At 49.1% G+C, this 14,060-nt stretch overlaps 1 protein-coding gene across 1 annotated transcript in view; it reads left to right on the top strand.

Moving 5' to 3' along the window:
• Positions 1–7,595: 7,595 nt before the first annotated feature.
• Positions 7,596–14,060, top strand: part of hsd17b10 (hydroxysteroid (17-beta) dehydrogenase 10) — a 9,092-nt gene continuing 2,627 nt past the window's right edge. The window contains 6 exon segments of the mRNA XM_080469188.1: positions 7,596–7,652; positions 8,861–9,025; positions 9,096–9,260; positions 9,438–9,458; positions 9,460–9,567; positions 9,626–9,734. Coding sequence (XP_080325314.1) covers positions 7,629–7,652; positions 8,861–9,025; positions 9,096–9,260; positions 9,438–9,458; positions 9,460–9,567; positions 9,626–9,734 — 592 coding nt within the window. The 5' untranslated portion in view covers positions 7,596–7,628.

Raw genomic sequence — 14,060 nt, 5'->3', positions numbered from 1 at the left:
GAGCCCAGCGGTGAGGTCACTTCCTGTCGCCAGGCACGGTGTCCTCCTCCTGCGCCACCGCTCTGCCAACAAGCTAGGAAGGAAAAGAGGAGTCTTGATCGTCCTCGTTGGACCGGACTCCTGGAATCATTTCACATTTCTTTAATAAAACAAAGTTATTTCCAAAGTGTATTTTTTGAAGGGCTGTCGTCCACCGATGGAACGAAGGGGCGTGGCAGCCTGAACCACGGCGCCACGGCGCCACGCCCCGGTGGCCATCGAGCAACGATGTCGCTACGACAGCCCAACGCCGAGAGCCGCGGCTCCGGCGCGTCACTTTAGACCAGCAGGAAGCACTTAGCTGCCCCCAAGGCCGCCGCCGCCGCCGGTCATCTGCCCCGAGAGGCTTCTGACGGGGCGAAGCGCCGGCCAGAGTGCCGCCGAGCGCCACAACCCGGCGCTTCTACGAAATGTTTTATCAGAGCACTTCTGTTAGAGAGCGGAGGACGTTCCTCCGCCAGCCCCTCCACAGTAGGAAAATACAAAACGTACGTACTTCTTAGCGATTCCTGGCGGCGTGCGAGACGCTCGCCTGGAACGTGAACCTCTAGAACTCTGAGGAAACACAAGTCACCAAGAAGCACCTTATTTTCTTACTATGTTGACGACTTGTGCTCGACCACGTGCCACAGAACTGACATGGGGGAAACAAGCTCTTATGAAATGTCGTTTTTCTTTTTGTTTTGAGGGTTTTTTTCTTTCTTTTTTTTTTTTTTTGAAGGAAAAACAACGTAACAAATCTTGACAATATACGTAAAGTGTTAATGTCGTCGCATCAGACATCAGACATCCCCTCTGTTATGAACTCAAACCGTTACAGTGACACGCTGACAGCCGGACCACACCGGCCGCCATACGCCCGGCCGCCGCCGTACGCCCGGCCGGCGCCGTACGCCCAGCAGGTCCAGAGGTTGGGACCGTTAGCCGTTTTCATTGGTCGGGATTTGAAGCCGACAGCGTCGGGGCTTAACACAGACTGTAAAACTCAACCAAGACCAGCGAGAGAAAATGGCTGCATCGTCCTGATCAACAGCTTCCAACTCACATTAGAACGTTACTGTGATCGCTGCAGCGCATCGCTACAACCCACTGCGGCGAGCCAGAGCACCATACGGTAGACCACGCCCTCTCTCGAGTCGCTCGCCAGACAACAGCTCACACACACACACACACACACACACACACACACACACACACACACTCAGGAGTCAGTCAGTCTGTTACCAGCAGTGTCTCACTGCTTTTGTGCTGAAGTGGTTTTGTGCAGTTTCAGTTCCCAGTGGCGTCGTCGGTTCACCAGGAGATCGTTTGGTAACACCTTCGACTGACACACACACACACACACACGGATGTTTAATCCTGAGTTACGCAGTAGCTAGTTATGGAAAACCCCACCACCACCATGTAGTGTCCCTCTTTTCGTCCTTCGTCTGTTTTAGTTCAATAGGTATTGATCAGAGACTTTTTTTTTCTAATGCTTGTTTTCCTAATCGACCCCCCCCCCGCTATGACAACCCCCCCCCACACTCACTCATTTCTGTTCCCCTCACGCACAGACCACAAACCCGCTCATTTGAACCGCCACACACACACACACACACACACACCTGAACACACACTCACACAGCTTAATGCCCCTTCAGCAGCGCCCCCCACCCCCACCCCCACCCCGTTAGCCGTTAGGACCGTTTCTATTGGCCGGTTTTGTTTTTCTCTCTTCTCTTCGGGCTGCCCCGCCCCTTTAATCAACCCAACTAACAGTAAAGTTATATTAACGTTGATAATCAGTTTCTCTATGTATTCTAGCCAGAGTGGAAAAAAGTCAGAAAAAAGTAATCAAAAACTGTTTTATTCAATTGTGCAAACCGTGTTTTTCTTACTATTTTTAATGTTATTACATCTTCTAATCTAATCCTCTACCATCGCTTCAGTTAGTACTGAGCTCTGCTTAGCCAACCTAGAGATTTGAACTGTAACGACGCCATCTTTCTTACCTGTATTCTATATGGCATCTTTAGACCACTTCACCATTTATGTACGTACAGTAGATATTGCCCGTTTTTTTCGGACTCAAAAAATGGTCGTCTGCACTATGTTTGACTCTTATAATCCCCCCACGCCCCCCCCCCCCCCCCCCCCCAGTACACATGTTTATTATTAGTAGAATATCGGATGGAGAAAGCTGAACTCTGCATCTTTGCACAAAGCAGCAAAACATCTCTAAACCCCTGAGAACCAAAGCTCCCCTCCCCCACCCCAGTACTTCCTGTAACGCCCCCTCCTAGCCCCGCCCCCACAGGGTTTCTGATGACATCACAGCACATGTGACCTGATGGTCTGTGAGGCAATGGTGGCGTTTGTTTGTGGTTGCCGTGGAGACACAGACAGATGGGACGATGAGTGTTGGCATGAACAGGTCTATGTCCGCCCCCCCCCACACACACACACACACGTTTCCAGTCTCCTGGTTGCTCGTGGGCACGGCGGCAGCTGGAGTTTGTTCAGGACTCTTGACTTCCAGTTAATTGACTTCAAACGAACTTTTCAGCAGCAAGAGACTGAAGTTTCCCTATTTTATCATAAATATTTGTATATGTCAAGTAATCTGATTACTCTGTCAATCTTAACATTGGCTGCCTTGAATTATAACATTTAACATTTTTACTCCACAACTAAATAAACTGCTCTGAAACACTTTGACAACCTGACGTTGTGATTGGCTGGCCGAGTCCAGGATTATTGATCGTTTTCTGCACTTTAAAGATAATCAATCAATCAATCAATCAGTGTGTGTGTGTGTGTGTGTGTGTGTGTGTGTGTGTGTGTGTGTGTGTCTGTGTGTGTGTGTGTGTGTGTGTGTCGCCCTTCAACAGACCAAAGTGCTTCACCTTCAGAAGAAACGTCAAAATAAAAGCTCGAATGTTTGACATTCGGCAAAAAGTTTTCTGTAAACTTTTAATAGTAAAATGAATTAAAAGGACTGATTTGGTTGAATCGATCAGTGATTTGATCTGAAATGTTTTCCTGTGATTTTCTTTCTTTACCAGCCAACGATTCACAGCTTCAGCTTGAAATTCAGAAAAAAACCTTTTGACTAAAAATAGTTTGGATTGGTTCAGCTGAAATGTCTTGTTTTGTCCCAACCGTAGAATACTTTATAAAGTTTCTTCATGAGGACGTCAAAGACTAATCTGTCCAAAACCTCGTCAATTAACCAACGAATCATTTCAGTTTCAGAACTCAGGTCTCTATGTAATGACACGTCTGTCCCCTGGGTGGCAGTGCTGAGCTCCTTCATGATGCACATTGATCCACACAATCTGGCCTGAAAATAAACTAGAGCCACATCTGGTGGTAGAATGTGGTATTACAAGGCTCGCCTGAAAGCTTCTGTTTAAAGTCACACAACAGTGGTAGGTGACTGGTGACCTGGTTAGTGTGCCTCCCTGCCCACAGACCCCGAGGGGGGGGGGGGGGCTCCCTCATGTCTGTGTCTCTACACCCCACCACTGCAGCACAGTGCCCCCTGTGGCATTGTGGGTCCTAGAACCACCAACCCCCCCGAAAAAACCTGTGCAGCGAAAAAAAGGGTTAAAATTTCTCCATATTATTGTTGTAGAGATCTTCTCATCTTCATTATTGCTGTTATAATTATGGTCGGTATAATTTGTCATCATTGTTAGCATTATGGAAGCACCGGACGGTTTGTGGAAAGGTGAGAGAAGAAAGCTTTTCTCTTCAGTTTTTTAATTTGTCTGGCTGTTGGTGGTCTGATCTCACGAGGTGGAGGAGGTGGAGGAGGAGGAGGAGGAGGAGGAGGAGGAGGAGGAGGAGGCTCGGAAAGAGACGAAGATGGCAGTCATGTTTGTACTGGTTGGGAAATGACTTACAGTGCTGAAATAAAATTTATTCTTTTAGTAAAAAAAGTCTCCGTGGTGTCCAGCGTGCCGTTTGTCCTCCAGCGTGCCGTTTGTCCTCCAGCGTGCCGTTTGTCCTCCAGAGTGCCGTGTCCTCCAGCGTGCCGTTTGTCCTCCAGCGTGCCGTGTCCTCCAGCGTGCCGTTTGTCCTCCAGCGTGCCGTGTCCTCCAGCGTGCTGTTTGTCCTCCAGCGTGCCGTTTGTCCTCCAGCGTGCCGTTTGTCCTCCAGCGTGCCGTGTCCTCCAGCGTGCCGTTTGTCCTCCAGCGTGCCGTGTCCTCCAGCGTGCCGTTTGTCCTCCAGCGTGCCGTTTGTCCTCCAGAGTGCCGTTTGTCCTCCAGCGTGCCGTTTGTCCTCCAGAGTGCCGTTTGTCCTCCAGCGTGCCGTTTGTCCTCCAGAGTGCCGTTTGTCCTCCAGCGTGCCGTGTCCTCCAGCGTGCCGTTTGTCCTCCAGAGTCTCTGGAACGAAGAAGGTCCAGTGACTGAAGTTTCACCGTCGGACTGAATCAGGACCAGAGTCCAATCTGCTGTGTCTGTGTGAGCTGGACTGGCTCCACCCACACATGCCCATCTTGGGAAGAGGAGGAAGTTCTTCCTCTCGTGGTGCCATGTGCCAGAGCAGAGCTGCCTAGTTGATTGGGGTTGGCTAAACCCCCGATGACACTATATAGGGTCTGATTCCTGATTGGCTGCTTGGAGCAACACAGGGACAGAGAGGACAGACTGTCTTCACTTCTGGGACGTCAGTCCAGGTATGGGGACGAGTAGTACTGCTGGAGAACCTTCAGGAAGTGGATTCAGCAGAACATGAGCCTTTAATGTGCTCAATGTCTGAGGGTGCTGCAGCTCCACCTAGTGGCGACTGGCTGCATGACGGTGACTCACCTGCTGAGGGACCAGGTAATCGTTTGGAAAGTTTTAGGGTCACAGATCTGGGAGGTAAGTGGGCAGCCACCGGGGGTGGGGGGGGGGGTCTCAAAGGGGGCGTGGCCCCGGCTCCCTCCCACAGTCCTAAAAACACACCAGGGTCAGTCATATGGTTCCGAATAACAGAATAAAGAGGCGTGGCCAAGGAGGCGTCTGTCTACGCTGGCATGAACACATGAGAAAGGAAGCTGCGGGTGTTCTCAGATTAAACTTTTCAGATTAAAGCATTTTTAAATTCAGGTTTTCAAATTCACGTTAACTTTAGAGGTTTTCAGATGTTTTTGGTTTTTACTTTATATTCACTCGATTTCTATTTATGAATAAAAACTTCAACCAAACTGAATTTCTGAACGGAAGTGTGACGTCATATAAGATGAGACGACGACGAGGGGCGTTCCCTGGTCCTGGAACAGGACCCTAACCCTAACCCCCTTCAGCCTAGGAACCACTGATGGATCCTTTAGAACCTCCTTCAGCCTAGGAACCACTGATGCTTCCTTTAGAACCTCCTTTAGAACCTCCTTCAGCCTAGGAACCACTGATGGATCCTTTAGAACCTCCTTCAGCCTAGGAACCACTGATGCTTCCTTTAGAACCTCCTTTAGCCTAGGAACCACTGATGGATCCTTTAGAACCTCCTTCAGCCTAGGAACCACTGATGGATCCTTTAGAACCTCCTTCAGCCTAGGAACCACTGATGCTTCCTTTAGAACCTCCTTTAGAACCTCCTTTAGCCTAGGAACCACTGATGGATCCTTTAGAACCTCCTTCAGCCTAGGAACCACTGATGGATCCTTTAGAACCTCCTTCAGCCTAGGAACCACTGATGCTTCCTTTAGAACCTCCTTTAGAACCTCCTTTAGCCTAGGAACCACTGATGGATCCTTTAGAACCTCCTTTAGAACCTCCTTCAGCCTAGGAACCACTGATGGATCCTTTAGAACCTCCTTCAGCCTAGGAACCACTGATGCTTCCTTTAGAACCTCCTTCAGCCTAGGAACCACTGATGGATCCTTTAGAACCTCCTTCAGCCTAGGAACCACTGATGCTTCCTTTAGAACCTCCTTCAGCCTAGGAACCACTGATGGTTCCTTTAGAACCTCCTTTAGCCTAGGAACCACTGATGGTTCCTTTAGAACCTCCTTTAGCCTAGGAACCACTGATGCTTCCTTTAGAACCTCCTTCAGCCTAGGAACCACTGATGGATCCTTTAGAACCTCCTTCAGCCTAGGAACCACTGATGGATCCTTTAGAACAGGGGTGGGCACTCCTGGTCCTCGAGGGCCGCAGTCCTGCAGGGTTTCTATGTGTCCTCACATCGAGACAGCTGACTGCAATTATTGGTTCCTTATCAAGCTTTCTGCAGAGCCTCATCATGACAACTCAGGTGTGTTTGAGCAGGGAGACGTGGAAAACATGCAGGACTGCGGCCCTCGAGGACCAGGAGTGCCCAGCCCTGCTTTAGAACCTCCTTTAGCCTAGGAACCACTGATGGATTCTTTAGAACCTCCTTTAGCCTAGGAACCACTGATGGTTCCTTTAGAACCTCCTTTAGCCTGGGAACCACTGATGGTTCCTTTAGAACCTCCTTTAGCCTGGGAACCACTGATGGTTCCTTTAGAACCTCCTTTAGCCTAGGAACCACTGATGGTTCCTTTACCAAAGGAGACCAGCTCATGTTCCCCCACAATTCCTTGCGGCGACAACATTTAAAGGAACCCGCTCATCGGAGCGTTCAGGGAAACTCAGGATGACTGAAAAAGGAGCAGATCATGTAAGTTACCAAAGCAATAATCTGCCTAGAACCACTTGAAATCATCTAGAACCCAGAGGAACTCTTTGTAGTTCATTTTCAGAAACTTGTAGTTCTTCCCCACCATGGCAGACGTCACTAACTAGAGCCGCCGTCGCTTTATTATGACGTCACTAAGGGAAAGTCTGACTGCCTCACCACCGTGATCTCCTTTCCTAACTCCTTTAGGAAGCCTCCTAACACCTTTACTAACTCCTTTAGGAAGTCTCCTAACACCTTTCACTAACTCCTTTAGGAAGCCTCCTAACACCTTTCACTAACCCCGTGATGTCATCCAGGGGTTAAGGTCCATAGTTAAGGAGACAGGAGGGACAGGAGGGACAGGAGGGACGTTCCCTGTTTCTGCAGCTCAAATACGAGGAGAGAAAATCAAACAGAATAAATAGAAGGAAATTGATGATAATTCGGATTTAACTTTATTATTCTGCAGAATGAGGCGTAGTAATAGAGCAGTACCTTGTTAGTGTTTAAACTCTCTGGGCAGTTTGTCTTCAGTGTTTCTTTGGTTTTTATCAAGAGTTTTTAATTTCAGAGCAGAGGGACGTCCTGCCAGCTCAGCTGGTAGAGCATCACTCTCAGTCTCTAGGTAGAGGGTTCATGTCCCTCGCCGGGCGCCACCTCCCTGGGGGCTCTCCACCTTCCTGGGGGCTCTCCACCTTCCTGAGGGGGCGCCACCTTCCTGGGGGCTCTCCACCTCCCTGGGGGCTCTCCACCTTCCTGGGGGCTCTCCACCTTCCTGTGGGCTCTCCACCTGCAGGAAGGTTCCTAATGGTGCTATGTGACCTGGGTGACGGTGCTCAGACTGACACCACCACCACCCGGGGACGGAGAAGAGGGAGGAGGTGGATGGGACGTCCCCATGGTGTACGTGGGTTGCGTAGTGACGTCTCTGTCTCGTACGTGCATTGCGCAGTGACGTCACGGCCTCATCCATCATGGCGAACATACGATGTGTGAAGGTGAGTAGAAAAGAAACTGATTAAAACTCGTCAAAGCTGCTCTGTAACTCTGTAACTCTGTAACTCTGTAACCTCATTTAAAGTGTCGAGTCTGACGGAGGGTCGGGATTAGACTGTAATCCGACCTGTGTGCGCGTTGTTCTGCTGCTTTATGTGATTTTTGTGAGATTTGAAGCTTCTCTGCTGCTCGGAGGGCAAAACAGATTATTCCACATTATTCCAGATTATTCCAGATTATTCCAGATTATTCCTGTTACTGAGGAGATTCTAGTGAAATTCAGTGTAGAAATCCACCAAGCGTGAATAACATTTTAGCATCTAAAATAATAAAGTCAATAAAGTTAGTCAAGTTAAAAAGAAGGAATTTAAAGGTCATTTTAAATATTAACTATTGATGTGGTGGGTTAGTGGGGGGTTAGTGGGGTGGTGGAAGGGTTAGTGGAAGGGTTAGTGGAGGGTTAGTGGGGCGGTGGAAGGGTTAGTGGAAGGGTTAGTGGGGCGGTGGAAGGGTTAGTGGAAGGGTTAGTGGAGGGTTAGTGGGGTGGTGGAAGGGTTAGTGGAAGGGTTAGTGGGGCGGTGGAAGGGTTAGTGGGGTGGTGGAAGGGTTAGTGGAGCGGTGGAAGGGTTAGTGGGGTGGTGGAAGGGTTAGTGGAAGGGTTAGTGGAGGGTTAGTGGAGCGGTGGAAGGGTTAGTGGAGCGGTGGAAGGGTTAGTGGAAGGGTTAGTGGGGTGGTGGAAGGGTTAGTGGAAGGGTTAGTGGGGCGGTGGAAGGGTTAGTGGAGGGTTAGTGGAGGGTTAGTGGAGCGGTGGAAGGGTTAGTGGAAGGGTTAGTGGAGGGTTAGTGGAGGGTTAGTGGAGCGGTGGAAGGGTTAGTGGACGGTTAGTGGAGGGTTAGTGGAAGGGTTAGTGGAGGGTTAGTGGAGGGTTAGTGGGGCGGTGGAAGGGTTAGTGGAAGGGTTAGTGGAGGGTTAGTGGAGGGTTAGTGGGGCGGTGGAAGGGTTAGTGGAAGGGTTAGTGGAGGGTTAGTGGAGGGTTAGTGGAGCGGTGGAAGGGTTAGTGGAAGGGTTAGTGGAAGGGTTAGTGGAGCAGTGGAAGGGTTAGTGGAGCAGTGGAAGGGTTAGTGGAGCAGTGGAAGGGTTACCGGGTTACCAGGCAGTGACAGAGTTAACTCCCCCCCCCCCCCCCCCCCCCCCCCCCCCCCCCCCCCAGGGCCTGGTGGGCGTGGTGACGGGTGGAGCCTCCGGTCTGGGTCGGGCCACGGTGGAGCGCCTGGTGCAGCTCGGAGCGTCGGCCGTCATCGTGGACCTTCCGTCCTCCGATGGCGCGGCGGTGGCGGCCGGACTCGGCGAGCGCTGCGTCTTCGCCCCCACTGACGTGAGTCCAGAACCACCCGGGTCTCCCAGGACCACCGGAACCCCCGTCTGAGGACTTCCTGTCTCTGCAGGTCACCTCAGAGGCCGACGTTCAGGCCGCCGTGTCGCTGGCTCGGGAAAAGTTCGGGAAGTTGGACGTAGCGGTGAACTGCGCCGGGATCGCCGTGGCCGTGAAAACCTACAACTTCAAGAAGGAGGTTCCCCACAGTCTGGAGGACTTCCAGAGGGTCATCAACGTAGGACACACACACACACACACACACACACACACACACACACACACACACACACACACACACACACACACACACACACACACACACAGTGACTCAGGAAGGTGACGTATCGTGGAGGACAGCTTTGAGACTCCTCCCCCTCCCCCCTCCCCCCTCCCCCTCCCCCTCCGTCTTCAGGTGAACATTGCCGGATCGTTTAAACGTGATCCGTCTGGCGGCGGGCGAGATGGGAAAGAACGAGCCGGACGCAGACGGCCAGCGCGGCTGCATCATCAACACGGCCAGCGTGGCGGCGTTCGACGGACAGGTACCGAGTCAGATCTGAGCATCAGCCGGGATCCAGCTGACGCTCCGCCTCCCCGCAGGTCGGCCAGGCGGCTTACTCCGCCTCCAAAGGCGGGATCGTGGGGATGACGCTGCCCATCGCCCGAGACCTGGCGCCCATGGGCATCAGAGTCCTGACCATTGCCCCGGGTTCGTACCCTCGCCCAGCAGCCAACCACTGATAACATCATCATCCTTCGAGTCCAACTCCACCTTCAGCTGAGATTACATTACTATCTGGGATTACATTACTATCTGAGATTACATTACTATCTGGGATTACATTACTATCTGAGATTACATCACGTGCTGAGATTACATTACTATCTGAGATTACATTACTATCTGAGACTACATCACCAGCTGAGATTACATCACGTGCTGAGATTATATTACTATCTGAGATTACATCACCAGCTGAGATTACATTACTATCTGAGATTACATTACTATCTGAGACTACATCACCAGCTGAGATTACATCACGTGCTGAGTATATTACTATCTGAGATTACATTACTATCTGAGATTACATCACCAGCTGAGATTACATTACTATCTGAGATTACATCACGAGCTGAGATTACATTACTATCTGAGATTACATTACTATCTGAGACTACATCACCAGCTGAGATTACATCACGTGCTGAGTATATTACTATCTGAGATTACATTACTATCTGAGATTACATCACGAGCTGAGATTACATTACTATCTGAGATTACATCACTATCTGAGACTACATCACCAGCTGAGATTACATTACTATTCAATTCAATTCAATTCAGTTTTATTTTCTTTGTAAAGCTCTAAATCACATCAACAAACATCTCAGAACCTCTTACAATGATAGAGAACAACAGAACCCAACTAAACCTTCCAGAACCTCTTACAATGATAGAGAACAACAGAACCCAACTAAACCTTCCAGAACCTCTTACAATGATAGAGAACAACAGAACCCAACTAAACCTTCCAGAACCTCTTACAATGATAGAGAACAACAGAACCCAACTAAACCTTCCAGAACCTCTTACAATGATAGAGAACAACAGAACCCAACTAAACCTTCCAGAACCTCTTACAATGATAGAGAACAACAGGACCCAACTAAACCTTCCAGAACCTCTTACAATGATAGAGAACAACAGAACCCAACTAAACCTTCCAGAACCTCTTACAATGATAGAGAACAACAGAACCCAACTAAACCTTCCAGAACCTCTTACAATGATAGAGAACAACAGAACCCAACTAAACCTTCCAGAACCTCTTACAATGATAGAGAACAACAGAACCCAACTAAACCTTCCAGAACCTCTTACAATGATAGAGAACAACAGAACCCAACTAAACCTTCCAGAACCTCTTACAATGATAGAGAACAACAGAACCCAACTAAACCTTCCAGAACCTCTTACAATGATAGAGAACAACAGAACCCAACTAAACCTTCCAGAACCTCTTACAATGATAGAGAACAACAGAACCCAACTAAACCTTCCAGAACCTCTTACAATGATAGAGAACAACAGAACCCAACTAAACCTTCCAGAACCTCTTACAATGATAGAGAACAACAGAACCCAACTAAACCTTCCAGAACCTCTTACAATGATAGAGAACAACAGAACCCAACTAAACCTTCCAGAACCTCTTACAATGATAGAGAACAACAGAACCCAACTAAACCTTCCAGAACCTCTTACAATGATAGAGAACAACAGAACCCAACTAAACCTTCCAGAACCTCTTACAATGATAGAGAACAACAGAACCCATCTAAACCTTCCAGAACCTCTTACAATGATAGAGAACAACAGAACCCAACTAAACCTTCCAGAGCAGCAGATGGAACAAGCAACAGTGGAAACCAGGAAGAACTCCCTCTCAGGAAGAACAGTTCATAAGAAGTCCCTCTTCAGGAAGAAAGGGGGCGGAGCCTAGACTCTGGAAGGGGGGGGGGGGGGGGGGGGGGCATCCGCCTTGACCGGTTGGGGGGAGAAGTACATGGGATAGGACAGGGAGAGAGAGGAATAGAAGAGGGAGAGAGAGAGGAATAGAAGAGAGAGAGAGAGAGGAATAGAAGAGAGAGAGAGAGAGGAATAGAAGAGGGAAAGAGAGAGGAATAGAAGAGGGAGAGAGAGAGGAATAGAAGAGGGAGAGAGAGAGGAATAGAAGAGGGAGAGAGAGAGAGAGAGAGAGAGAGAGAGAGAGAGAGAGAGGAATAGAAGAGGGAGAGAGAGAGGAATAGAAGAGAGAGAGAGAGAGGAATAGAAGAGGGAGAGAGAGAGAGAGAGAGAGGAGAGAGAGAGAGAGGAATAGAAGAGGGAGAGAGAGAGGAATAGAAGAGAGAGAGAGAGAGGAAAAGAAGAGGAGAGAGAGAGAGAGAGAGAGAGAGAGAGAGAGAGAGAGAGAGAGAGGAATAGAAGAGGGAGAGAGAGAGGAATAGAAGAGAGAGAGAGAGAGGAATAGAAGAGAGAGAGAGAGAGGAATAGAAGAGGGAGAGAGAGAGGAATAGAAGAGAGAGAGAGAGAGAGAGGAATAGAAGAGAGAGAGAGAGAGGAATAGAAGAGGGAGAGAGAGAGGAATAGAAGAGAGAGAGGAAGAGAGAGAGGAATAGAGAGAGAGAGAGAGGAATAGAGAGAGGAATAGAGAGAGAGAGAGAGGAATAGAAGAGAGAGAGAGAGAGAGAGAGAGAGGCAGACAGGCCAGATAAGTACAAATACTAAGAAAAGTCTATGATGAGCGTTGGTCTGATGATGAACCAATCTCAGTCTGGAGTTTAAGGGCCGTGCCGTTGTGGGGGGGTCCCGGTGCTGTGGGGGGGTCCCGGTGCTGTGTGGGGGGGGTCCCGGTGCTGTGGGGGGGGTACTGGTGCTGTGTGGGGGGGGTCCTGGTGCTGTGGGGGGGTCCTGGTGCTGTGGGGGGGGGTCCTGGTGCTGTGTGGGGGGGTCCCGGTGCTGTGGGGGGGTCCTGGTGCTGTGGGGGGGTCCTGGTTCTGTGGGGGCGTCCCGGTGCTGTGGGGGGGTCCCGGTGCTGTGGTGGGGTCCCGGTGCTGTGGGGGGGTCCTGGTGCTGTGGGGGGGTCGGGTAGTAGGACCGTGGTAACTCCACTCTGGGAGTCTTGGGTCTGATCCCCTGGATCCTGCTCCCCTCCTGTCAGGATCTGGTGGCTCCAGTAATGTTGTTACACAGAGAGAAAGAAAGAAAGACAAGAAACAGAAGCTCCAAATGTAGAGTTCCTCCCTTTAACGGGAGAGAGGAAATCCCCTCAGCAGTCTAGGCCTAGAGCAGCTCAACTTAGTGCTCCTATTTTATTCCTAATGAGAAGCTCTATCAAAGAGGAAGCTTTTTAGTCTCCTCTTAAATAAACTAATGGTGTGGGCCCTTCGGACCGAGGCTGCTAGTTGATTCCAGAGTAAAGGAGCCATATGGCTGAAACTCCTGCCTCCTCTTTTACTTTGAAGGACTTTAGGGATTACCAACAGTCCTGCATCCTCAGAGCCAAGGGCTCGTGGAGGGTGAGACCCTTCTAGAAGTTTCTCCATATAGGACGGAGCCTGGTGATGAAGAGTTTTAGATGTGATCAGAAGGATGTTGAATTCTATTCTAGATTTGATGTGAAGCCAGTGTAAGGATGCTAAGACTGGGGAGATGTGCTCTCTTCTTCCAGTTCTGGTTAGTAAACCTGCAGCAGCGTTCTGCTCTAGCTGGAAGATCCTAACAGAGGAGTTTGGACATCCTGACATTAGGGAGTTACAATCATCTCATCTTCAAGTCACAAAGGCAGGAAGCATTTGTTCTGCATCTTTGAAGGACAAGAAGTTTCTCATTTTTGCAATATTCCTTAGATGGAAGAAGGCTGTCCTGGAGACATGTTTAACATGGGACATAAAGGACAGATCCTGATCAGAAATAACACCCAGGTTCCTAATATCACTGTTAGAGGTTAAGGTAATATTATCTAAGGTAATCAGACTATCTGAAAAGTAATCCCTGAGCTTTTTAGGACCTAGGATTAGAACCTCAGTCTTGGATGTGTTGAGCATTAAGAAGTTGATAGACATCCAGGACTTAACGTCCCTGAGGCAGGACTCTAGTTTAACAAGTTGGTCGGCCTGATTGGCTTTAATTGATAAATAGAGCTGAGTATCATCTGCATAACAATGAAAGTTAATGTTGTGTTTCCTAATAATATTTCCGAGTGGTAACATCTAGAGATTAAACAATCTGGGTCCGAGGACGGAGCCTTGTGGTACTCCACACAGGACCCCTTCATGTATTGAAGATTTGTTATTTACATGAACAAATTGAAAGCGGTCAGATAAATATGATTTAAACCAGTTTAAGGCTAAGTTTTTAATGCCGACGCCATCTTCTAATCTCCTTAAGAGTATATTATGATGGACAGTATCAAATGCAGTACTAAGGTCCAGAAGAAGTAAAGCAGATAGAAGAGCTCTATCTGAG

This window comes from Lipophrys pholis, assembly GCF_963383615.2.
Source record: "Lipophrys pholis genome assembly, chromosome: 8".
Lineage (NCBI taxonomy): Eukaryota > Metazoa > Chordata > Actinopteri > Blenniiformes > Blenniidae > Lipophrys > Lipophrys pholis.
The sequence above is the reverse complement of the archived record's forward strand: the minus strand, read 5'-3'. Positions and strand labels throughout refer to the sequence as shown.